This window comes from Sorex fumeus, unplaced genomic scaffold (assembly GCF_029834395.1).
Source record: "Sorex fumeus unplaced genomic scaffold, SorFum_2.1 ptg000006l, whole genome shotgun sequence".
Lineage (NCBI taxonomy): Eukaryota > Metazoa > Chordata > Mammalia > Eulipotyphla > Soricidae > Sorex > Sorex fumeus.
The window spans coordinates 10,382,538-10,408,222 of NW_026606063.1; the positions used below are offsets into that span (position 1 = coordinate 10,382,538).

Below are 25,685 nucleotides of genomic sequence, written 5' to 3' on the forward strand. Positions count from 1 at the left end.
AATCAGGGTTCAATTCCCAGCCTCCCATATGGTTCCCTAAGCACTGCCAGGAGTAATTCCTGAGTGCAGAGCCAGGAGTAACCCGAGCATCGCTGGGTGTGACCCCAAAACATACATACCAAAAAAGCAAAACCTCAAGTATATTGTGAAAAAATAAATGTATGTCAAAACCTGTGCTTCTTAATGCCCCATTCCGTTCTTGGGGGTAAAAAAGGGGATTTCATGTTACTTATTACACTTTGCCAAAGATCTCAGACAGTTCCATGAAGACATGAAAGCCTAATTACATCTTCTACTCTCATAATTTCAGTATTTTTCATGCTTGTGTAGTAATTGTCATCTTCACCCAAACTCCTAATTCCCACCCACCCCCCACCCCCAAACTTGGCCCTGGGTTCAAGTTCCAATAAAAGTTTTCATATACACACACACACACACACACACACACACACACACAGAGTTAACAGCTCTACTAATTTTTTTGTTATTCAAGGTCAAACATTGCTGTTATTCATTCTTTTCAGGGAGGTGGGCAGCGGCTACCCTTGATGTGCTAAGGGGACCTTGAGCCAGGAGCAAGGCGGGAGCACTGGCAGATATTGGGGAGGGGGGGGGGAACTCCTCTCTGGTGTTATTTCACCAAATGCTTAAATACTATTGAGCACAAACCAGAACTGTGCTAGGGGTGCTGCCGTTATAGGATGTAACTTTGACATCCTTGAGGGAAGACGGGTGGCACAGCTGCAGTGCTCAGTTCACTCCTGGTTCTGTGCTCAGTAATCAATTCCGCGTTGGAGGGACCATCAGAATTTGAGCCTGGGTCAGCTGGGTGCAAGGCAAGTGAGTGACTTAACCCTGGTGCTAGCTCTCCGGCCCAAGTTTGACAGTTTCTTCCATCTCAAAGGCTCGTGGTGGATCAGGAAAAAGACAACCGCCACCAAACTCGTGTTGAGACCTGAACGACTTCCTGGGGGGTGGGGGGGCGGGCGGGGAAGTCTGGCGAAGCGGATAGGGAAGGGGCGTTTACAGGGCTTGTAGAAGGCCAGGGGAAAGCTTGGTTTTGGAGGAACCCAGAGATATAACCGAAAAACTGAGATGGGGGTGGAGGGGGGGGGGGTGGAAAGGGAGTTGAAAAGTGGGCAAGAACCAACGGCTGAATAAACAGCTGTGCTCCTACATTATAAAACAAAAAGCGGGCAAGACACGTTAAGAGTAGGGTCAGGCATCCCTGCCAAAGTGTTAGCGAGCAGGTCGGGAGTCAGGCTTATCGTCTGGTCTGTCAGAGACTCGCTGAGGTGCTAGTCTGTCCCCCTTTCCCGTCCCTCCCTGAATCCAGTCCATCATCACTCCATCGCGTCTTTCAGTCTGGTTCCCCGTCACCACCTCAGTCACAATCAGGAGCGCGGGCTCCAGTCCAGTCTCCAGGTGGTCCACCGACCGACTTCAGCGCGGGGACCACAGCGAGGTCCAAGCCCCCCCCAGCATCTGGGCCTGTGGCTGGACCCTCCCTCGACATGGCTTTCCCCGACGTCCTCCCTCCTCGCCAGGGGAAGCTCGCGGCTCGGTGCCCCGCGCCCGGGGCGGAAGGCTCGGGGGAGGCCCCCGAGGGGCGCGGCCCCCCCGCGTCCCCGGCCCCCGCCTGGGCCGCTGCTCGCCCGCCAGAGACCGGGCCAGAGACTTCTTTCGGCACGGCGCGGGCGGGCTGATGTCACAGACGCGGGTCGCCGCCCGTCCCCCGGGTCAGGGGCGTCGCTCGGCTCTGACAGGCCACACGGGGCCCGGCCGGGGCCGAGGCGCTCCCCCCGAACCAACACGACCCAATTTTCAGAGAACCGAACCGGAACCCGAGGGCACGGCGCCAGGGGCGGAGCACCGGGTGCCACAGAATGACTTCAGACCCCAACCCAGGAGAAACGCCCCAAAAAGCCACCACGCGCGGCCACGACGGCCGAGACGAGGCTGAAGCGCGGCGGGCGGCGGCGGCGGCGCAGGCGGCGGCGACCGGGGCAGCCCAGGCGCGCCGCCGGCGGCCGTTGGTGGGCGTGGCCGCGGCAGTCTCGCGAGACCGGCGCGGGGGGCGGGCCGTTGCCCCGGGGGGCGGGGCGAGTTGCTAAGGAAATGCCCGTGCCCAGCGCCGCCCCGCGCCGCGCCGCGCCGGCCGGGCGGGGTCTGGGAGAGGCGCCGTTTCCGCTTCCGCTCGCCGGCGGCTCCGGTCCCGTTACCGCCTCCCGGGCCGGCCTCGCGCCTTTCCCCGCTCCCGCCGCGCGCCACCCCGGGGCTCTGGCTCCGGAGCCGGCCGGGCTCGCGCCCCGCTCGCCAGCGTCGCGAGGCCGCCGGGCCGCCGCCATGGGCGCCTACCTCTCGCAGCCCAACACGGTCAAGTGCTCCGGGGACGGGCTGGGCGCCCCGCGCCTGCCGCTGCCCTACGGCTTCTCCGCCATGCAGGGCTGGCGCGTCTCCATGGAGGTGAGGCTGCGGGGCGGGCGCGCGCCGGGGCGGCGGGGGCGCCGGGACGGGGTGGGGGTGGGGGACCCCGAGCGCCCGGCCATGTGGGCAGCGGCACCTTCCGCCCGCGTCGCGTGCCGGCGCGGCCCCGCGGGCTGGGGCAGCGGCGTGAGGGCCGGGGCGGGAGCGGGCGGCGGCGGCGCGGGCGGGCGGGCGGCCCTCGGGGCCAGCGGGGCGACCGCGGGAGGGAGGCAGCCCGGCCAGCCCTCGTGGCGGGGCTCGGCCCTGCGCACGCCCGCTGCGTTCCCGGGGCTCGACCGGCAGCACCCCCTTCCCCACCCCCAGTCCCCCTAGATTTGGCTTTTTTTTATTGATTTCTCTTTGGTGGGGGGTCTCTTCCGAGCTTTCTCCACTGCCTTTTGCAAACTTGGATGGTGCCAAGACCTGTCCTTTCTTTGTTGGTGATGCCTGGTTTTTAGATTTTTACCTGCCCCCCCACCCCACCCCACCCCTCGGCTCAGGATTTTTTTTTAAAATTTCTTAATAGAACTTACTCTGCCATTGTCATTTTGCCTGCGCCTGGAGTTGGTGGTGTGCACGATTGTTTTGCAGTCATTTCATTAATGCATTTTTTTCCCCTTCTTTTTGGCCTTAAACCTACAAAGAGCTGACTTTTCTTTGATGGCCGATTTGACTCATTTAATCGAAGTACTGGGCGAAATGGGTGTGAAACGACAAAGGAGAAGAGGGGGAGAATTGTGGTAGGAAAGGAAGGGGGACGGACGTGGGTCGGGCGGCTCTTTGTGGTCCTGGGCCCAAGATGCAGACTCGGGGGCCCGGCGGGGAAAGGGTCTCCTTCTGGCTGGGATTGTGGGTTTATCTAGCTAGGTGGGCTGCAGGTAACAGCCAAATGTTGGCTCCCTTGGGAATGTCTACAAATCCCTCGCTCCTCCCTGTGGTTAGCTCTGGAATGACAAGTGTAAACTTAAATGATTTGTCCTCAGACTCGGCTTTTAGACCCACGACTCACTTGCACCGGTTCTCTCTTTAGGCCGAGTCCTCACCACCATGCAGGCTGATGAGATCTAAGGCTTCCTCTGGGTTGGAACTGCTTTGGCTCCGGCATTTCGCTTCTGTGGAAAGAATCTGTAGGAGCACATCGATCAGAAACTAGTCGGCTTCCCCCCAAGCTTTAGTATTCAGGGCTCACCGGGGTGTATTTTCGAGTGAGAAATGTTACCCTCTCCCTCCACCCCTTTAAGGAAGTCCCCTGGGAAGAGCTTCCAAGGACCGGCTGGGGTTTGAGTGAGTTGGTAGTTTGAGGGTTCTACTCCTAGGCATTCCTGTTTGTTAGCAAACTGAGGTGACCGTCTAATGTCACAGGCTTTTCCTTTAGGTTTCTCAAAAAGAGGGAAATTGTTTCTCTGTTCTGCTGTGTTTTTTTTTTTTTCTCTTGGTGGCTGGGGGCACTCTTTCTTGTTTTCTTTATGAATTTGGTTGCTTGGATATTTAATTTTCCAAGTCATTTGCCTGGTGATTCTGTGCGGTTTGCTTTTGCTGCTTTTCTGCAGGTGGTCTGTAGGTGTCCTGCCCCTCCCCCCCAGTGCTTGCCACACCCACCAATGCTTGCAGTTTGGTCCTGGCTATACCTGGGACTTGTGGGACCAGGGATCCAACCCAGGGGCTCTCACATGTAAAACAGGCATTCCAGCCCTTTGAGCCATCTCCCTGGCATGCTGCCCCTTATTTTGAGATAAGGAATTAGAAATTAGGAAATGTAATTAGAAAATTACATTCTCTAGTAATTAGAAAATGACGTTTTCTAGCAGGAACTGTTTCCTTTATAAGATCTTGCTAGACTATCCTTGGATTCTGAATCTTCCTCCTGAGAGGTAACCACTAAGGGTTTTTAAATCCTCTAATAAGCTGTTTTTGATTTTACCTTTGTTTGAATAGTTAAAAACACCCAATCAGATCCTCTCAGAATCTTGCTTGAAAGCCTGTTCTGCTTCATTGATACTTTGTCTTCTGGCTGAGCTTCTGTTCTCTGTAAAAAAGCAACATAGTTTCCTTGTTGTGGCAATAAAATCACTGGCTCCAGTGCACTTACCTTCTCAGAAAGTATGCGCCTATTAACCAACCTTTAGGGCTTAATTCCACCATTTTATTAAGTCGGCAGTTTATTTGTTTGGCTCTAATGAGGCAATTAAGTTTATTATACTGTTACACCTTACAAATACTGTACACTTTATTTAAATTCAGTGTTGGGCTTAGGGAGTACTTTTACCTTTTGAGGCCAAGTTGACAACTGTCCATCCTGACATACTTCCTGCCTCCCTCCCGGTCCTCTTGCAGTGGAAACAGGTTGTTTTGAGGAGAAGTAATCAAAATAACCCTGTGGATGTTTCCTTCCCTCCTTCCTTCCCTATGGTTTGGAGGGATGCTCTAAGTAAGTTTGAGGTTTGTCTTTGGATTTTAGAGGTAGGTTGTGGAAGGGTGCCTGAGAAGTAAGCAGGGAAAGGCTCTGAGATTTTGGTGACTAATGAGAAGTTCCAGTTGAAAACAGTTTTATTGAACCAAACTACCTTCCTTTCCCCTCTCTCCCTTCCATGACACCCAGCGATGCTCAGGGTTTACTCCTGACTCCGCACGAAGGAATTACTCCTGGCTGTTGGGGCGAACCTTATGGGATGCCAGGGATCAAACCTGGATGGGCCACAAGCAAGGCAAAACGCCTACTCGCTGTACTACCACTTTTTTTTTCTTTTTGGGTCACACCCCGCAATGCACATGGCTCATGCACTCAGGAATTAACTCCTGGTGGTGCTCGGGGGACCATATGGGATGCTGGGAATCGAACCCGGGTCGGCTGCGTGCAAGGCAAATACCCTATCCGCTGTGCTATCGCTCCAGCCCCTGTACTACCACTTTGGTCTCCATTCGCTCCTTCCTTCCTCCCTTTCTTCCTTCCTTCCTTCCCTCCTTCCTTCCCTTCCTTCCTTCCCTTCCTTCCTTCCTTCCTTCCTTCCTTCCTTCCTTCCTCCCTCCCTCCCTCCCTCCCTCCTTCTGTCCTCCCTCCTTCCCTCCTTTCCTCCTTCCCTCCTTTCTTCTCTCCCTCCCTTCCCCCTCCTTTTCTTTCTGCTTCCCTCACCGCCCCTTTCTTTTTTGGGGTGGCCTCACCTGATGGTACTCAGGGCTTACTACTGACACTCTGCTCAGGGATCACTCCTGCCCTCGGGGAGCCGTTTAGGTTCCCTGATCCTATATGCCAGAGTGTAGAGCGTGGGTAAGGCATGTGCACGGCAAGGGTCTTACACACTGTGCTATCTTTCTACCACCCACCCCCAAGAGATTTTTTTTTTTAATATGATCGTCAGATTAGTGTCTCATTTCTGTAGCAAAAGCACTTTCTATTTACTGAATCAGATCAGGAGTCTTTTGTCTTGGCTGCAGTTAGACAGTTATTTTTATTTCACTTGTTTTGGGGGCTTGGGGGAGAGGGTTACGCCTATTGATGCTGGGCGTTGCTCCTAGCAATGCTTGGGACCCTGTTCTGTGGCTCAAACCCAAGGCCTCTTGCATGCAAGGTGTGCATTGCAGTGTGCTTAGCCCATTGAGTCCTTGTGTCCTTAAGCAAGCAATTTCTATAAAAGGACATTTATGGGGCCAGAGTGGCATCTGACCTGAGTTGGATCCTTGGCACCCCGACCGGTCCCTTGATAACCTCTGGGTGTGGTCCCCCCCCAAAAAAAAGACATTCTTTCCATTTGATTATTATGTAGTACCAATTCACAATTCAAAGATAGTGTGGGAATGATACAGATGTATGCCCATGAATATGGAGGAATTGTTTTCAGCGGTACTATTTATAAGATCTCAAGTGATTGGAAATTATAATCAGAACTTATTCCTCAGGATTTCTGGAATATTTCCCACAAATTATTTCCATTGTCTGATCTCCTAACATTGTTACTATTACTATGTCTGGCACTCTGTTGAGTTATCATCTTGAAATTGTTCTTCAGAGGTAAGGGTTTGAATTTGGATGGAAAAATTTCACAAATTTATCAGCTTAAATTGCCATTGTAAGTGACTAAAAATTCCTCTCTGGCATATAGATCCTTAGTGCTTTCCTTGCAGTGTGACTGATGTTTAATGATAGTCTGTAGGCTGAGTACTGATTCTACTAGAGTTTTTTCTTTTTCCCTCCACATCTAGTTTAAAGAAAGAGCATAAGAACTTTCAATTATATATATTATTTGAAGGCGTGTATATAGATCCGTTCAATCTATTTCTTTTATTTATTTTTTCTTTTTGGGTCACACCCAGCGATGCTTAGGGGTTAGTACTGGCTCTGTACTCAAGAATTACTCCTGGCGGTGCTTGGGGGACCATATGGGATGCCGGGGATCAAACCTGGGTTGGCCGCGTGCAAGGCAAACACCCAACCCGCTGTACTATCGCTCCGGTCCCAAATCTATTTATTTTAATTTGAGAGGCTGGTGTGGTAGTACACGGCAGGTAGGGCACTTGCCTTATAGGCAGGCCCACCCAAGTTTGATTCCCAGCACCCCATACGGTCCCCTGTGCACTGCCAGGAGTGACCCCAGAGCATCACAGGGTGTGGCCCCCCAAAAAACAACAAAAAAGTAGACAAATTTTTATCCTTTAGGGGCCAGAGAGTACAGCAGGTAGGGTGTATGCGGCCAACTCAGGTTTGATGCCAGCGCACCCAGGAGTAAGCCCTGAGCACTGCTGGACTAGCCCTTTTTCACAAACAAAAGTTACGTTTTTGAGAACTGGAGGGAGTCCAGCGAGTGGATAGGCTGCTTACGCTGTATGTGGCTGACCCAAGTTAAGTCCCTGGTGCCCATTTGGCCCATTTGTTCCCCTAGCACCCCATTTGATCCCCCAGTCTCCTCTAGAAATGATCCCTGAGCATGGAGCCAGGTTGCCCCTGAGCCAGATGTGGCCCAAAATCCAAAACAAGTTAAATTTAAATATATATGTGTATATGTAATTTATATATACACATCTATGTACATATATTTTAGGACTGGAGTGGTAGTACAGCAGGTAGGGCATTTACTTCATCTTGGGTTCAATCTTTATTTCATTTACTTCATCTTGTGAGAACACCCCAAAGCATTTCCCGAACCCACCAGGAGTGATCCCTGAGTGCAGAGCTGGGACTAACCCCTGAGCACTAGAGGGTGTGGCCCCAAAACAAAAACTAAGACACCCAGTGGTGATAAGGAGTTCCTCCTGGCACTGTGCCAGGGATTGAACCCAGGCCTCCCACATGCCAAGCATGCACTCAGACAGTTTAGCTGTGGCTTGCCCACTGTGCAGGTCTTTTGTGTTGGCGCAGTACCAGCTCTGTACTCAGGGGTCACTTGCGGTGCTTGAGAGAACCACATAGTGCCAGGGATCGAACCCGGGTCCTTGTGCAAAGCATGTGCTCAGCCCCTTGAGTTGTCTCCTCTGGCTCCTTTACAGGTTTTGTCGGGGACAGACACACCTGGCTTGCTCTCAGGGGTTAACCCTGGAGGGACTTGGGGGACCATAAGGGATCCTGGAAGTTGAACCTGGGTCTGCCACATGCCAGACAAGCACTCTCCCTGCTGTACTATCATTCCGTGCCCCCCGCCCCCGCCCCGGTTCATTTTTAATTGACTTGGTTGAGGTATACTTCAGATACGTACATTTAAGGTTTCAGCTCAGCATATTCACCGGACTATAGTGCCATCACCACTTTCGTCCCCATCACACCTTTTTTATTTTCCTTTTTTTGCTTTTTGGGTCACACCTGACGGATACTCAGGAATTACTCCTGGCAGTGCTCAGGGGACCATACGGGATGCTGGGAACCGAACCCAAGCTGGCCGCGTGCAAGGCAAACTCCCTCCCCACTGTGCTACCTGCCGCTCCAGCTCCCCCATCCCACCTTTCTCTTCATTGTTGTTTCAAATACTCCTGGCATTGCTGCTTGCCAGGGGCCATATATCAGCCTGTGGTGGCACCAGTATTTGTCCTCCTTTAATCGCAGTGTTGACAAAAGCATTCAGCAAGGTTTGCATTTTTGTTTGAGGTACTAAGTGAGGATTATGGTTATCATCAGGGTTCATTGGTGCCCAGATAAGTGCTTAGCAGAGGTTCTACTCTCCCACTTTTTTCCTTGTTGTGGTGCTTAGTAGGGGTTACAGTTCTTTTTGTGGCATTTTATGCATCTGCCTGTGATGTTGCTGGAAGTCGCTTGTGGTGCCAAGGATCACAGGCAGCATAGCTACTAGGATCGCACTCAGCACATGTGGGGCGCCAGGCATCTAAACACATGACCACAATGCTCTGCTCGAAATCACTGCTCTGCCTAATTATTCCAGGCCCACCATTATCAATTTGATTTGCATCACCTCAGGAAGAAGCTTAGTTAGCGCTGTCAGTCTCACCTGATCTCCTCACCTCACCCTTGGTAACCACTAATCCTAATGGACTCGTCTACTCAGAACATAACTTAATATGGAATCAAAATATGTCAGCTTTTATGTATGAATTCTTTGTGTGTGTTTTTCTTTCTTATTTTGGGGGGCTGCACTCAGTGATGCTTAGGGGTTACTTCTCATCTGCACTCCAGACTCACTCCTGGTGGTACTTGGGGAATCATATGGGATGTTAGGGATTGAACCTGGGTTGGCTGCATGCAGGGCAAGTCCCTAGCTGCAGGAGTATTACCACTTTCATCTTATTCATGAGCATGGTATCTCTGTTTATTTTTATTTTATCTTATTTTTTGATTTTTGGGTCACACTGAGCAATGCTCAGGGGTTACTCCTGGCGGTGCTGGCGGACTGTATGGAATGCCAGGGATCGAAACTGGGTCGGCCGTGTGTAAGGCAAATGCCCTACCCGCTGTACTATTGCTTCGGCCCCCGGTGTCTTTTGTTTATTTTGATTTTTAATTCTTTCACCAACATCTTAATAGTTTTTTTTTGGGGGGGTCACACCCAGCAATGCACAGGGGTTACTCCTGGCTCATGCACTCAGGAATTCCTCCTGGCGGTGCTCGGGGGACCATATGGGGATGCTGGGAATCGAACCCGGGTCGGCTGCATGCAAGGCAAACACCCTACCCGCTGTGCTATCACTCCAACCCCTCATATTTTCATGTTTTTCAAAATTCCTATTTTGGTGGTGTTGTAAATAGTTTGTCTTTAGTTTCATATTGCTCATTGCTGGTGGCTAGAAATACCATTGAAGTTTTTTTAAATTAAAAATTGTTATTATTATATATTTGTGTGTGTGTGTGGGGGGGGTGCACTTGGCAGTGCTTAATTATTCCTGGCTCTGTACTCAGGATCCACTTCTGGAAGGCTCAGGATTAATTCTTCAGCCCCTGCCATTTAGTTTTAAGTAGTGATCTCATGTCCTACAACCAATCGATTTTCAGAACTTTTTATCATCTTGGAAAGTTGAAACTCTCTACCTCTTGAACAACTCCCAGGATCGCCTTCCCTCAGCCCCACTAACACCACTTTACTCTCTGTCTCTGACTTGACTGCTCCAGGTACCCCATGACCACCTTGGGTATCATGAAGACAGACTTGACTTTTTGTTGTTGTTGTTTGCAGTGCAGGGGCCTCATCACATGGAATAAGGCAAATGCTCAACTCTGAGCTACTTTCCTGGCCCCAGATTGTCTTTTTGTGGTTGGCATGTTTAATATAATGTTCTCAAGGTTCATCTGCCTATGGCTTAGGATTTCCTTCTTAAGTTTGGGTAATATCTGTGTGTGTGTGTGTAAAATCACATTTTTTTCCACTTCGGTTTTTGTGTCACACCCTGTGACGCTGTGGGGGTTACTTGTGGCTGTATACTCAGGAATACTGGCAATACCCCCTGGGACCATATGGGATGCTGGGATCAACCCGGTCGGCCATGTAGAAGGCACGTGCCTCACCCTCTGTACTATCGCTCCGGCCCCTGTAACCATATTTTATCTGTTAAATACAGACTTTGTTTCTACACTTTGGCTATTGTGGATAATAAAGCAGCTATTAATACAAATACCGTTTTGATTCTGCCCAAGATGAATGTGTCTGATGAGGGCCACTTCTTGGCACATAAACCCCCTGTGTTCTGTGTCCTCACATGGCAGAAGAGTTCCTGTGATCTTTGACTTAAGATCACTTCATTAAGTTTCAGTGTGGGTGGTGTGCTTAGGGGGGCTCCCACGGTGCTGGGGACCATGCAGTACTGCTGACGAAGCTTGGGCTCCAGTTCAGTGAACTGTCTCCTTGCCCTCAGGTCTCTGTTACACGGCGTTTATCTCACCCAAGTGTTTCTTCCTTATATCCAAATCACTTTCCAAAGCCTCCACCTTCATATACCAGCACATTCTATTTTGAATAGAATTTTAAAACATTCACTTAAAAAAAACAAACTAGGGGAAAGGTGCCCTTCTACTCCCAGTAGTGACTTGATATTAGTATTACTGGGGCTGGGGGGTGGACACCAGTGGTACTCAGGGCTTACTCCTGGCTCTTTGTTCAGGGATCACTCCTGAGAGGGCTCCGGGGACCATATGTGGTACTGGGGATCGAACCCAGGTTGGCTGTGTGCAAGGCAAGTGCCTTATTGTACTCTGTCTCCGGCCCTGTGATCACAGGGCTTCCTCTTCTTGGCTCTGAATTTAGGGGCTGGGGAACCTTTCACGGTGCCAGAGATTGAACATGGGTCTGTTGCATTCAGGGTAAAGCGCCTTACCACCTGCTGTACTGTCTCTTGAGCCCCTAATTTTTTTTTTTTAATTACTAAGTTTTAAAGTTAGTAATGCGCTACTGTTAGGGATCATCAGGTGTATACCTAGATAGTGGTGAGGTGCCAGGAATTGAACCCAGGACTTCACACATTGAGGGCATGAACACTGTCATTTAAGCCACATTCCTGATCAAATACATTTGTTTGTTTTTCTTTTTTAAATTTTGGAATTTGTAAAGACAATGTATGGTATCAAAATTCTGTTTGATTTCATTATTCAGATAACATGTTCTACAACAATATTAATAATCATGTTTTTGGTGTACAAAATAATTATACCTCTACCATCACCGCTAGAAACACGTCCCCCCTGTCCTTACGTTGCTGTTAGCCCACCTTATCCCTCCCTGCCAGTGACCGCCCCCATCATAAATCGAAATAGTTGGGCAAGTGACACAGAAACATTTGTGGGTGTGTTTATAACTTTGTGAGACTGACACCAGGAAGCATAAACCGGTCCTTTGCTGATAAGTGGGCCATTGGGTGTCTGGAAGGTCAGAAGAGGTGTATGATAACATAATTTCTTAAAGCAGGACCTGAGAGCCCTGACTCATGGTACCTGTCGTGTTCTGAGTCATTCGCCCAGGCTGTCGCATTGGCTGTCACGTTACAGGAGATCTCTTGGAAATGGAGGAGGAGGTCTGAGGGTGTGGTCCCTGGGAATTTGTCGTCATAAGCAAACACGGAGGTCCTGCTTTGCTGCAGAATGTGCAGTCAGGCCCCAGAGCTATAAAGAAACTGATGGCAGTTTTGTTTTTTTTCTTTTTGTTTGTTTACCAGTCAGAGAACTGCCTGTAATTCTGGATTTAAGTTTATCATCCAGAAACTTACTACTTGATGGTTGGTTTCTAAGATTTTCCCCTTCCCATGTTGGATAAGCTAAGCATATACTGGGCCCCAAGTCACTGGTAGAGGTAACCAAAGGCATTTAGATGAAGAGCTGGTCATGGACTTTTTTTTTCTGTTGGTATTGTTAAGAAAGATCTCTTGGGGCGTGATCTCAAAAAGCCAATCTGTGTTCCCAGAGAGATGGGTCCGAGCTGAGAACTCTGGGACTTCTCAGAATGAGGGCAGACAGTTCCGCCTTAAGCTCCCAATACCCTCGACCCCCATGGCCTCAAGCAGCCCCTGTCAATGCCCAATATCCTTAAGGCATAGAAATAGCAGCTCTGTAAGTGAAGCTCATCAAGCCGCCAAGCCACCAAATCTTTCCAACTTCTGGAGTGTGTGGCCACATTTGTGACACCTCCAGATTTTGTGCTGACAGTCCATTAGGGACACGTTAGGTTTGATGGGAAAGTTGAGTAGAAGACCACCAAGCTTAGTGAAAGCAATAACAGAAGGCTCAACACCGCCAGCCAGCTCCCCAGATTCTCAGGTGATGGCTTTAGTAGTACCATTTTGAGATATAACAGTGATCACAATTTTTTTTTCCCTTATTCTAACAAGCAGTAAGTTTTGTGCCTGCTTGGGAAGTATGGGTGGTGGTGAGAAATGTGCTGGTGTGCAGCCAAAATAATGATCAGTGCCGCCAAGTGTGCTTGTGCCACAGCTAATGTGTGCAACTCTCAGAGCCAGCGCCCGTGTGTAACCTGAGTGTCAGCGCCCGTGTGTAACCTCAGAGAGTCAACCCACCTGTGTAACCTCACAGGCAACACAGCTGTAACCTCAGAACCAGTGCTTGTGTGTAACCACAGAGAGCCAACATCCGTGTGTAACCTAGGGAGCCAACACGCATGTGTAACCTCAGAGAGCCAGCGTGAGTGTGCAGCCTTACAGAGCAACATGAGTGTGCAACCTCAGAGAGCCAGCATGCTTGTGCAACCCTGTTCTGACAGCAGTCCCCGCTACAGAGGGATTTCTTAGTGAAAGAGTAATTTTGTATTTTAGTGTGAGTCGCAACAAGCAACACAAAGAGACGATTTTGTGCCTGCTAAGGGGGCAGGTTTTGTGGTGGGAAGTTGGGGACACCGGTGGAGGGATGGTCACACTGTGATGGGATTGGTGTCGGGACATTGAGTGCCTGAAGCAGCTGGATTAGGAACGATTTTGTAAAATGCTGGTGTTAAGTTTTGTTTTTGTTTTCAGGAAAGATCTCTTTGGGAGAGGGTCGGGAGCAACAGTATAGCGGGGAGGGTGTTTGCCTTGCATGACCCTGGCCTGGGTTTGATCCCCAGCACCGCAGATGGGCCTCTGAGCCCCGCCTGGAGTTAGCTCGGAATGCAGAGCCAGGGGTATGCCTTGAGCACTGTGGGTGTGACCCAATTCTAGCCCCTCAAACCCCCCCCCCAAAAAAAAAGATCTTTTGGAGGTGATGAGAGTAATTTTATCTTAAGGAAAAATACAACATCCAGGGCCAGGGAGAGAGAGCTTAAAGGGCTGAGCACATTTCTGGCCTGCCTGAGGCCTTGAGATGCTCCATCTCACAGTGCTCAGTGTGATGGAGCACTGCAGGCTGCATGTAGCATTGCGCTGCTGGGCCTGAGCACTGGACCAGGAGTATTGGACCAAGTATTGCCAGGAATGCCCCAAGACAAGACACTCCACCCCTCCCCAAACAAAACCAAGTGGCCCAACAGACAAATGAGAATGAGGAAAGTAGAATGAGAAATAGTATTAAAAGGAGGGGTAGGAGGTAAGGTTGAGACGGGCACGTTCAGTGCTTTGCTGGGAAGAGGAGGAGGAATTTCAGTAATTTCAGAAGTAATGTCAGTAGTGGAGTAATTTCTTTTGAGGGATGTGAAAGTTGAGATTGGGTTATAAAGATGGTTCGGAATGGTATTTGCCTTCGATTTTGCTAAACGAAATTCATTTTATATACTGTAGAATCCATGGAAGGTTCTAGGAAGATTAAGCTGACAGCAAGATGATGCGGCTGCATTAATGGGGGGGAGGGCAGGCACCAAATATGGACAGGAGTTGTATTAAAATAGGACTGAGTGAAATAGAATCCAGGGGTAGAGGTGTGGAGGAAGACTCAGTGGACATAGCCATGATGAAAGACTGCATTAGTTGTTTGTTGCAAAAACAGATGTGGATGGAGCCTTTGGTGGATGGCTGGGTTCCTGTGTACGTTGTTCGTTCTGAGGTGGGGAAGAGATAGCCTATAGGAAGAGGTGTGGGGAAGTATCAAAGCGCACACCTTCCCAGAATCCAAGATAATTGTCAAGAAAGCGGACGTAGTTTTGTACTTCCTATGCAGCATTGCAAAGCCAAAGCCAGGTGGCTCTTTGGATTGCTGTGAAGGTTCTTGCCTGCTCTGTGAAGTAAGACCTTGAAGAAGAGTTTGAGATTAGGAATGGAGGGGAAAGTGGAAAGAAGAGAAGTGCTGCCGTTGAAGCGGAAATGGAGAGTTTGCCCAGAAAGCTGTGGGAAATTCTGGGGTAGACCAGAGAAGATGAGGTAGTTCTGAAATAAGAACTGGATCTGAGTGAGGTCATCCAGTCGGAGCGTGGGGAAAGTCATGTGGGGCAAGTTTGTGACTGGCCGTAGTCAATGTCTTTGAGTTCATAAAGAACACGGGGAAAAGTGCTGAATGGAAGTGTGACGGCAATGAACATAATTTCATGACGTCTTCTGACTACTGCTGCAGGTTCTGATTCGGGGGTAAAGAAGCTGTTGGTCAGGTTAAACAAGGCGGGGTGAGTTTTCGGATTGCTGAAGACCGTGATGACACACTTGGCGCAGGCTGAGATGCTCTAAAGGGCGACGGAGGGAGGCTCGGGGCGGACGGAGTGTGGGGAAGGCAGAGTGGCGCCCTGAGAGAGCCAGCGCTTCACCACTGGGGAGGAGGAGGTGCTTGCAGGCCAGAAGTTAAGTACCGAGCAGGGTGTTTGTCCGCGCTCAGTTGGTGCTCGCGCTCAGTTGGTGTTCGGTTGGGTTTCTGCGGGACTTTGACCTCCTCTTTGCAGTGGAGACAAAATGGGTGTGGTGGGCGTCGGGAGCCTGTGCTGGAGGGTGGGGCTCGGGACGCCTGCTGTGCTGTGTGGCGATCCAGTATCCCGCTGCTGATGCTGGCTGAAAAGTAGAAAAATAATCATGCAGATCTTACCCTCCACAAAATCTTACTGTCTGATCTCCTAGGGTTCGGGCATACGGTAGGTACACACTTTGGTTTTGGTTTTGGTTTTAGGGACACACTTAGTCGTGCTCAGGGCCTATTCCTGACTGCACGCAGGGTCACTCATGGCGGGCTTGGGGACTGTCCGTGATGCCAGGGATCCACCTTGGGTTGACCACATGCAAGACAAGTACCAAGTACCGCCCTGCTAATTCTTAAAAATGTTTTATTTTCCCCCTTTCACGCCCTCACAAAGGCAAGGAGGGCTCCTTTTCCTGCCCTCTATTTTTCCTCCTCCTTTTTTTTTTTATGGTGAAATGTAAAGTCTTTCCCAAATGAGCACATGCCCATTACTCCAACAGCTCTATACTTCCTTTGGTGGAGTGCACTATTTGTAATTCACTGGGGAATTGTTATTGAGGTTAAGGTGCTAGTGACATTTAAAATAAATTGAGTTAGGTGTCAGGCATGATGATTTGGTACTCAGCATATGTTGCACAATGTCCTGATGAGTCTAGTTTACATCCTTGTTTAATTTTTTTGTTTTGCGCCCTCCCAAGTAGTGCTTGTGGGGCCTGGAGACCATTCCTGGCCATATCAAATGGTTTAGTGCTCTGACCCTGTGATGTGCTTGGGGAGCCAGTGGTTGTGTTTCCGCTCTGTATGTCAGGCACTTCTGCAGCCCTCAGAGCCATCTCCCTGGCCCAGCCTCCTACTCCTCTTTTTTTTGGGGGGGGGGGTTGGGTCACACCCAGCGATGCACGGGTTATTCCTGGCTCTGCACTCAGGAATTACCCCTGGCGGTGCTCAGGGGACCATATGGGATGCTGGGAATTGAACCTGGGTTGGTCTCATGCAAGGCGAACGCCCTACCTACTGTGCTATTGCTCCAGCCCCAGAATTGTATTTTAAAGAAAATAATAATTGTGATACTACAGTGTTCACTAAAACGAGTTTAATGTTATTTAAGTATATAAAATAGAGCTAACCAGGTTTCTTGCCGATAAAATACAAAATCAGAATTAAAATCAGCATTATTATGTCGTGGCTTTTTTTCCCCTTAAACTAGTTAGACCAGCACGCATGATTTGGGGAGCACTGCCAAGGTTCAGGTTTTTACGGGGTCCCTGCACTGTTTCATTTTAGGGCCATGTTTTCCATTGGTGGGGTGTACTATTGGTAGCTGTTCTGGGAATTTATTTTAAGTTAAGGTATAAGTAACATAATACTTGATTTTGGTTTCAATGATAGTGATTTGGTATTTTTCTATATATGTTATAAATGATTATAACTTTAGTCAGAAACCTTGTTTTTTTGTATGTGTCTTTGTGGTGCCAGGAGTTGGACCCAGGGGCATGTGAATGCAAGGCAGGTGCTCTACTGCTTTTTTTTTCCTTTCTTCCTTTTGGGTCACACCCAGCGATGCACAGGGGTTTAGTTCCTCCTGGCTCATGCACTCAGGAATTACTCCTGGCTGTGCTGGGTGGCCACATGGGATGCTGGGAATCGGACCCAGGTCGGACGCTCTACCCGCTGTGCTATTGTTCCAGCCCCTCTACTGCTGAGTTTTATTCCCAGCCCCAGCGTCTTGGTTTTGTTTGTTGGGGGGAGTTGTCGACTCAGGCTAGTCCTGGCAACGCCAGCCTATCTGCCCCATTCACGTGTATTTCTTTTCTGTAATCCAGCCCTCCTGACTCCATTCCTGATCTTTTTAGTGCAGCCATCTTTCTCAGTACGTTATGCTATCTCTCTCTGTGATTTACCTGTGATTGTGTATATCCTTCACTGGACTGTAATTTTTTAAAAATGAAGTGTGGGTTTTTATGTTGTTCACTGATGCACCCCAAGTGCTCAGAATAGATCCTGGCACAGAATGTGAACCCAGCTATTTAATGAATGAGTAGATGGGTGAGCAAATGAATTCTTGGGCACAATCGAGTCTGAAAGTCATGGGTTTTGAGAACCGTGAGAACGGACAACCAGAAGGTGCTTGAATGGTGGTGAGAGACCATCCTGTAAGGTCGACCTTGCCTTCCATGGAGGAGAGAACGGGGTGGCAGGTGGAGGGGTTGTTGAAAAGGGGAAAGAGACCCTTTGGTCAGTAACGTGCCTAGGTCCTGCAGCTGAGGCTAACGAATGGTTAGTGATGGTCTTGGGTGGGCCTCAAGGGCTGTCCATGGCCTGGAACAGCGTCTGGAACAGTGATTGTGAGGCAAAACTACTTCCATGCCTGCCTTCCTTAGTTTACAGTAACCATTTTTTACTTTCTAAACTTGTATATTGAAGGAATAGTCTTATTTCAGTGACCATAGAAGTATTACGTTTAGATTTTCTGTTACTATAGTTAGAAATATTAAAATATTGGGGCTGGAGTGATTAGTACAATGGTTAAGGCGCTTGCCTTGCAGGTAGCTGACCCAGGTTCGATCTCTAGTGCCCCATATGGTCCCCCTGACCCCACCAGGAATGATCCCTTTCCGCAGAGCCAGGAGTAAGCTCTGAGCCCACCTCCTCCCCTCAAAAAAAAGTTTAAATTTTAATACTGAAAAAGGATTTCCACAAGGATACGCCAAGTAAATAGTTGATTATATCCTTTCTCTTTGTAGAGAGTCCGTGAAAGACAAGTTGGGTGGTTTTCGTTGGGGCAGAGTAAGCCGCGGCACACTATTACCTCGGTCTGATAGTCTCGGTTGAACTTTGGTTCACTGAAACACCTGGTACATTGGCTTGGAGTAGCAGAATCTAGTTATTAGAAGAATCTGATCATCCGGCCCAGCCGCTCCGCCAAAATGTGAGTGTAGTAGGAGTGTAGTCTGTCTTCAGGCGTGCTGTGTCCTCGGTGTTGAATGTGTGGCCTCAGTCCCCGCTGGGGTAGGTGGGGAGACGCACTGGATGAGCTCTCGTATAGTCTACCAAGTACTGAACACGGTAGAGTTTAATAATGGTGTTTGTTGGCAAGATAGCGCTTGTCAATTCATCTCCCTCCAGACACATTTGACTCACTCACAGGGGTAACTTCTTGAGTGAGGTCAACTTCAAGAGGAATGAGATGGTGCTGTGGGTGGGAGGACGGGTAGTGGCAGTGCCAGTGTGTATAGCATTATACAGTTCTAGAGTTTTCACTTGGACCGTTTTAGGATTTTGTTAAGAAATTTCTCCAGTTCATAAGGTCCTTTCTGCTATCTTCTCTAACATTTCCTTCTTGCAGTTCACTGATTCGTAGAATAGCTCTGGAAGTGACTTTAAAGATCTTTTATTCTGGTTCTTCCCCTAGTTGCCACATTTCCAAAAGGGTCAGGTCTAGAGTTCTAACATTCTGCCATCTGGACTGAGATCTCCTAGTCTGAGACTGCTAGCACGCAGAGGTAGTGACCTCCCCGTCTCCCCCTTCTGACCCTATGCCCATCCCTTCCCCCGCCCTCCTGCCTTTCCTCCCTGCCCTAGACTTTGTTGTGTTTTTTTTCTGTTGCTGTTTTTATCGTTATTTTTCATCCCTTTTCACTTCTAGGTATGTAGTTCAGCCAGGGAAGGGCTAGTGAGAATAAGGTGTGAAGGTGATCTGTATCACTTGAGGTGCACCAGAAGGAATAGCCTCTGACCGTGAGACAACGCAATTAAAACGCAGTTATGCTCTCCTTTCCCTTAGGATGCTCACAACTGTATTCCTGAGCTGGACAGCGAGACAGCCATGTTTTCGGTCTACGATGGACACGGAGGTAACTTTAGCAGAGCACGCTAGTTACATTTGGGGACCCCAGTTTTGGGCTCTGTGGCACAAGAGCAGATCCTTTGACCTTTTCCATTTTATGGTTTCTAGGCCTCAGATATCATTTCTTACCTGCTGCTGTTTTCTTTATATTCTGCTGTTCCTTCTTTCCGGTGGGATAACGTGTTAGTTCATAACCTCACCATGCTTGGATTTAACCCGAGCACCTCTTCCTACATTGGCACGTCCCCTTCCCCCCGGACTTAATAATACACAGGTGTGAAAGCACAAGGGGTGTTGCTATAGCCCAAAAGGAGGAGGCATGGTGAAATGTGTCTGGGGCAGAAGGGCTGGAGGTGGTACAGCGGGTAAGGTGCTTCCGCAGCCGGCCCGGTTCGATCCTTGGCACCCTGTATAGTTCCTTGAACCCCGCCGGTAGTTGTTCCTGAGCACAGAGCCAGGAGTAAGCCCTGAGCACTGCAGCTGGGGTCCAAAATCTGCTCTCCCCGCCTTTTTTTTTTTGGTGGTCTTATACTGGGTCAACCTGGTATGGCATGTAAGTACTCTATCACTTTCCATGGGTGCAAAGCTGTGCTCTGAATAACCTTACCTTTCTTCTAGGGGAGGAAGTTGCCTTGTACTGTGCCAAATATCTTCCTGACATTATCAAAGAGCAGAAGGCTTACAAAGAAGGCAAGCTACATAAGGTCTGTCTTCCCTTACTGCCCATTCTCCCCATCTATAGACTGGCCCCTGTTGGCCATGTCTTTGCTATTCCTGTGTTTTTGCCAATGAGCTTCTCCTAAGCCTAAATGCACTTAGTTCCACTTGGCCTTATCATTTTCTAGGCCTCTGGACAGTTTTTTATTTATGTCTGAGTATGGCAGGTCACATTAATTTCCATCCCAATTGGTGCCCAGAATTGTCTGTAAAAATTCATTTTGTAGTCCCCTCTACTTGTCTCATCCTATTTTGTGTATGTTCAGGCTTTGGAAGATGCTTTCTTGGCTATCGATGCCAAATTGACCACAGAGGAAGTCATTAAGGAACTGGCACAGATCGCAGGACGGCCCACTGAGGATGAGGACGAAAAAGAAAAAGTAGCTGATGAAGATGATGGTAGGTTGGGCAGCTTCGGTTGCAATAAAGCAGCACTAAGAGGGCCCGGGAGCGTGTTCTCTGCGGAAGCTCCAGGATCCTCCCGAGCACTGCTGGGTGTGGGTCCCTAAGATATGAAAGTGTAGTCACTCTTGGACATGTGCGAGTAGAGCCCATGAGACCTCTGTTCACTGGACTGCATGTGATGAGAGGAGGAGAGAGAGACCTGCCCTTTCCTGAGAAGTGCTGTGGTAGGGGCTTTCTCGCCATCAGAACTGCTGTTAGCACAGGAGCCTGTCATGAAGCTTGCTCTGTGCGCCCAAGTTGGCATCATGGGCTTCTGGGCCACAGTAGGTTTTTGTTGTGGGTGTGTGTGTCTGTATGTGTCCTCAAATATCTGGGCTACACTTGGAGATTATGCCTGGCAGTGCTCAGGGGACTCTATGGGATGAAGGGGCTCGAACCCAGGTTAGCTGTGTCACAAGGCAAGTGCCTTACCCTCTGTACTACTCTCCAGCCCCCCACCCTCCAGTAGCACTGTCCTCCCTTTGTTCATCGATTTGCTTGAGTGGGTACCAGTAGCGTCTCCATTGTGAGACTTATTGGTACTATTTTTGGCATACTGAGTACGCCATGAGGAGCTTGCCGGGCTCTCCAAGAGGGGCGGAGGAATCGAACCCAGGTCGTGCGCGTGCAAGGCAAATGCCCTACCCGCTGTGCTGTCGCTCCATAGTAGGGTTTTCAGATTAGCACTAAAAAAGGTGGTAGAATTAGTGACCCATGGGTTTAGTCCTTGGCAGTACACGATCCCCTAAGCACTGAGCTGGGAGCTGCTGCTTAGCTCCACCTGGGGGGGCTTAAAAAAAAGGGATGGAGGGCCGGAACAATAGCACAGCAGGTAGGGCACTTCCTTGCACACGGCCGACCTGGGTTCGATCCCTGGCATCCCATATGGTCCCCCAAGCATCGCCAGGAGTACTTTCTGAGTGCAGAGCCAGGAATAACCTCTGAGCATCGCTGGGTGTGACCCAAAAAGAAAAAAAAAGTGATGGAGTGCATGCCTGGCATGCATGAAACCCCAGCACAGCGTGACTCGGCACCACCAGGGTAGCCCAGGGACCCCTAAACACTATTGGGTGAGGCCTCTATCTTTTTTTTTTTTTTTGCTTTTTGGGTCACACCTGGCGATGCACAAGGATTACTTCTGGCTCTGCACTCAGGAGTTACTCCTGGCGGTGCTCAGGGGACCATATGGGATGCTGGGAATCGAACCCGGGTCGGCCGCGTGCAAGGCAAATGCCCTACCGCTGTGCTATCTCTCCAGCCCCTGAGGCCTCTATCTTAAAGATGGGGTCAGAGTTAGTACAGAAGACCCAGCACATCCTTCACTGCAGGATGCCCAGGTTCAGTCTCCAGCACTGCCAGGAGCAAGCCCCAAGCAGAGTTGGTGTGACCAGCTGTGACCCAGAAACCGAAAAGAGAGAAGAGAAGGATCAGAGGGGAAACGGAGTAATCTGTGTTCCCCTGGCTCAGGCGGCCGGAGGGCAAAGGACAGTGGCCCGGGGAGGCTGGAAGCTGGTGTCCAGAGGAGCAGGAGTGAGGGGGGCTCTGAGACTTGGGGCTTGGGGCGCCCTGAGACCCGGTGGGCGGGTGCCGATGGCATCTCTCCCTTACAGTGGACAACGAGGAGGCCGCGCTGCTGCACGAAGAGGCCACCATGACGATCGAGGAGCTGCTGACGCGCTACGGGCAGAACTGTCACAAGGGGGCCCCCCACGGCAAGGCCGGGACTGGGACAGGCGAGGAGCCGGGCTCCCAGGGCCTCAACGGGGAGGCCGGGCCCGAGAACCCCGCGAGGGAAGCGTCTGCCGAGGAAAATGGCCCCACCACGAAGGCCCACACAGGTCTTTCCTCCAGCTCGGACCGCGGGACTGAGGCAGGTCAAGGTGCTGAGCCTGGTACGCCCACGGGTGAGGCTGGGCCTTCCTGCTCGTCAGCTTCTGACAAGCTGCCTCGTGTGGCCAAGTCCAAGTTCTTTGAGGACAGTGAAGATGAGTCAGATGAGGCCGAGGAGGAAGAGGAAGACAGCGAGGTAAGGGCCCGTGGAACCAGACGCAGGCTAGAGTCGCCAGGAGACCGCTGCAGCTTTTGACTCTTTCCGGCTCCCATTTTGACACCATCCCGTTTGAGGTTTTTCTTGAATTCCTTTTTTCCAGCAGCATAGGTACCTGGTCCTCCCACCTTTTGCTTTATTTGCTGTTAATTCTGTAGTGAGTAGAGAAGTGCCTGCCTCCAGAGGCCTGTCTTTCTGAGAGAAGAGGACAGTGGGTTTTCCTTTGGAATCAAACCCGAGTGGGCCACATGCGAGACACACGCCCTCCTGCTGTGCTGTCGTTCCGGTCACTGGAAGAAGAACTTGGCTGACAGCTCTTGCCTTCCTCAGGGCTTCTAGTTCAAGGGATCCGTTATATCCATTAGTGCTCCACCAGCATCGTATCCCTCCCTCCCTCCCTCCCTCCCTCCCACCTTCCTTCCTTTCCCCTGGTAGTGCCTAGGGTTGCCCCAGAGGTGCTTGGGGAACCATGCACTGCTGGGGATTGAGCACGAGGCTCCCACATGTAAAGCATGGACTCAGTCCATTGTGCCCAGGCATCCGGCAGTGCCAGGAATTGAGCAGGGCTTGCTCTCCAGCCTGTTGAATTCACTCCCTCTCTGGCCCTGTGATCAATCAAACCCTGTGTGCCATCTCTCAAGCCCTTATAATTGTGTGTTTTTTTTTTAAGGGACTTCTGGGTTTTTGAGGGGTGAGTGATTTGTTTCAGGTTTTCCAGTTTGTTTGGGTGCCATACCCGGCAGTGTTCAGGACTTAACTCCTGGCTCTGCACTCAGGAATCAATCCTGGCAGGACTCAGGGGACCATAAGTGGTTCTGGGGATTGGAACCAGGTTGGCCAGTGCCTACCTGCTGTACTGTCGCTCCGGCAGTGGGGAGATTTAGGCCACATTCAGTGGTACTTGGCAGGGTACTCCCAGCTTTCTGCTCAGGGGTGCTCCGGGACAACACAGCCAAGACAAGGTCAGCTGCGTGCAAGGTGCACACTTAATATCCATCTGGCCTTTTGGGGCTTATGAGGGCCTGTGCTCAGTGGGGGTCTCTCAGTTCTGAATACGAGTTGGGGGCGTCTCAGCAGCTGGGATCATTCCCCTGGCAGGAATGCAGTGAGGAAGAGGATGGCTACAGCAGTGAAGAGGCAGAAAATGAGGAATATGATACGGAGGAGGCTGAAGAGTATGAGGAGGAAGAAGAGGAGATGATGGTGCCCGGGATGGAAGGCAAAGAGGAGGTGAGTGGGGCAGAGGAGCCTGTCATGCCCAGGAGCTGAGAGCAGATGTGAAAGTCCTGGGTTTGATTGTGCAGCTTTAGGGAGACCTCCCTGGTTACTGCTGGGAAGCAGGCACGTGTGTCTGTCAGGGGAGGCCTTCGGGCAGAATTACCTTATCTTAGTCTCCAGAGGATAACCAACTGTGTTTTAAGCTCGCTCTCTTAGTGGCCACAGGCGACTGGTCAGGGGAGCAGCTATCAGGAGCCTGTGTCCCGCGCTCCCGACTCCCTCTCTCCCTCTCCAGCCTGGCTCTGACAGCGGTACGACAGCCGTGGTGGCTCTGATACGAGGGAAGCAGTTGATTGTAGCCAACGCAGGAGACTCCCGCTGCGTGGTGTCTGAGGCTGGCAAAGCTCTAGATATGTCTTACGACCACAAACCGGAAGATGAAGTGGAGCTGGCGCGCATAAAGAACGCAGGTGGCAAGGTCACCATGGACGGGCGAGTCAACGGGGGCCTCAACCTCTCCAGAGCCATTGGTAAGGACCAGGAGGCAGCGCAGGAACGTTTTCGGGCTCTTGCTTTCCAGGTACTTTGGTGTCTACTTCTGTTGTTAGCTCCTTTCGTAAATTGGTAAGACCCGTGTCATTGTGGGTCCAAAGGTGAGTGGCCTTACTAAGATCCGGCAAACGGAAGAGAGGGTTGACCCAGAAAAACCAGAACTCAGGACTCCTTCCCACGAGACGGCGAACTGTCTCACGAAAGGAAATGCTTGACCAGCCTCAGACCAGTCTGTGGCAGCACTCGAGTCGCTCATTCCCAACCATTTCTTGATTTCAGGAGACCACTTCTACAAGAGAAACAAAAACTTGCCCCCTGAGGAACAGATGATTTCCGCCCTTCCAGACATCAAAGTGCTGACTCTCACGGATGATCACGAATTCATGGTCATCGCCTGTGATGGCATCTGGTGAGCACCGGCCGAAGGCACTCGAGTTCCCTTTTCTCTGCGGCGTCACCTCTGGTAGGGCTTGGCGCTGCTTTGGCTCGGTCCCTCTAGTGCCGCCATAGTGGCTTCGCTCACGCTGCTCAGGATTAGTGCCTGGGAAGACGTCTCGGCGCGGAGTCCCCCAGGGCGAGGGCAGAAGAGGGTTATGGGCTGTGTGCGTTGGCTCGTGCCCGAGCCTCTGCGCCATGCTGCTCTCCTCCGTTACGGGGCAACTAAGGAAGGTTCTCACTGTTCCTTTCCCCAGGAATGTGATGAGCAGCCAGGAAGTTATAGACTTTATTCAGTCAAAGATCAGCCAGCGCGATGAAAATGGGGAGCTCCGGTTATTGTCGTCCATCGTGGAAGAGGTGAGTTCCGGGCTGTTGAAGAGAGGGAGTGTCATGAGGCCAAAGCCTGAGCAGAGAGCACGCCTCACGTGCTCCGGGCGGGCTGTTCCGATACCCAGCTGACCCTCTTGTGGCCCTTGAAGCCCCAGGAAGGTGTCCAGACCCTGACGCTTGCCCGCCCTGTCTCCTTTGTAGCTGCTGGATCAGTGCCTGGCACCGGACACTTCTGGGGACGGTACAGGCTGCGACAACATGACTTGCATTATCATTTGCTTCAAGCCCCGGAACACGGCAGAGCTGCAGCCAGAGAGTGGCAAGCGGAAACTGGAGGCGGCGCTGTCCGGGGAGGGGGCGGAGGAGAACGGCAGCAGCGACAGCAAGAAGGCCAAGCGGGACTAGTGTGTGCCCAGACCCTGCCCACCTGGACTGTTCCGAGCCCTCCGGACCTGAGACTGAGTTTTGTCTTTTCCTTTAGCCTTAGCAGTGGTTATGCGGTGTGCGGGGGAGCGGGGCGCTCCCCTGCCCAGCAGCCCGGGAGCCGCTGCTGACGCCCCGTCTCCTCTGCTCCTCGGGGCTCATCACCGGTTCTGTGCCTGTGCTGTTGTGTTGGAGGGAAGGACCGAGGTTCTGGTTTTTACTCTGTGAACTTTATTTAAGGACATTCTTTTTTATTGGCGGCTCCTCGGCCCCCGGCCGCTTGCACCTGCTCTGTGTTGTACACTTTCAATCAACACTTTTTCAGACTAAAGGCCAAAACCTAATTGTGCCCTTGGTGTGCTTTTGTTCTCGGCTCCAGACTGGGGGGGAGTGTGTGTGTGTGTGTGTTTGCTTGCGCTTGCGTGCGGGCATGTGTGTTGTATGTGCATGTGGACTGTGCGTATGTGTATGTGGAGTGAGTGCGT

At 50.8% G+C, this 25,685-nt stretch overlaps 1 protein-coding gene across 2 annotated transcripts; it reads left to right on the forward strand.

Moving 5' to 3' along the window:
* The first annotated feature begins 2,144 nt into the window (after positions 1 to 2,144).
* PPM1G (protein phosphatase, Mg2+/Mn2+ dependent 1G) lies at positions 2,145 to 25,549 on the forward strand. Of its 2 annotated transcripts, none has more exons than XM_056123229.1 (10): positions 2,145 to 2,466; positions 18,969 to 19,038; positions 19,650 to 19,735; positions 20,015 to 20,147; positions 21,803 to 22,218; positions 23,338 to 23,469; positions 23,753 to 23,987; positions 24,289 to 24,418; positions 24,702 to 24,804; positions 24,979 to 25,549. In XM_056123229.1, exons 1-10 carry the CDS (start codon positions 2,347 to 2,349, stop codon positions 25,180 to 25,182), a joined length of 1,629 nt encoding a protein of 542 aa, XP_055979204.1. In that variant the 5' UTR covers positions 2,145 to 2,346; the 3' UTR covers positions 25,183 to 25,549. The 2 variants fall into 2 exon arrangements, with proteins under 2 accessions (XP_055979204.1, XP_055979213.1); XM_056123238.1 differs by lacking the exon at positions 2,145 to 2,466 and adding an exon at positions 18,625 to 18,687.
* The last annotated feature ends 136 nt before the right edge of the window (positions 25,550 to 25,685 follow it).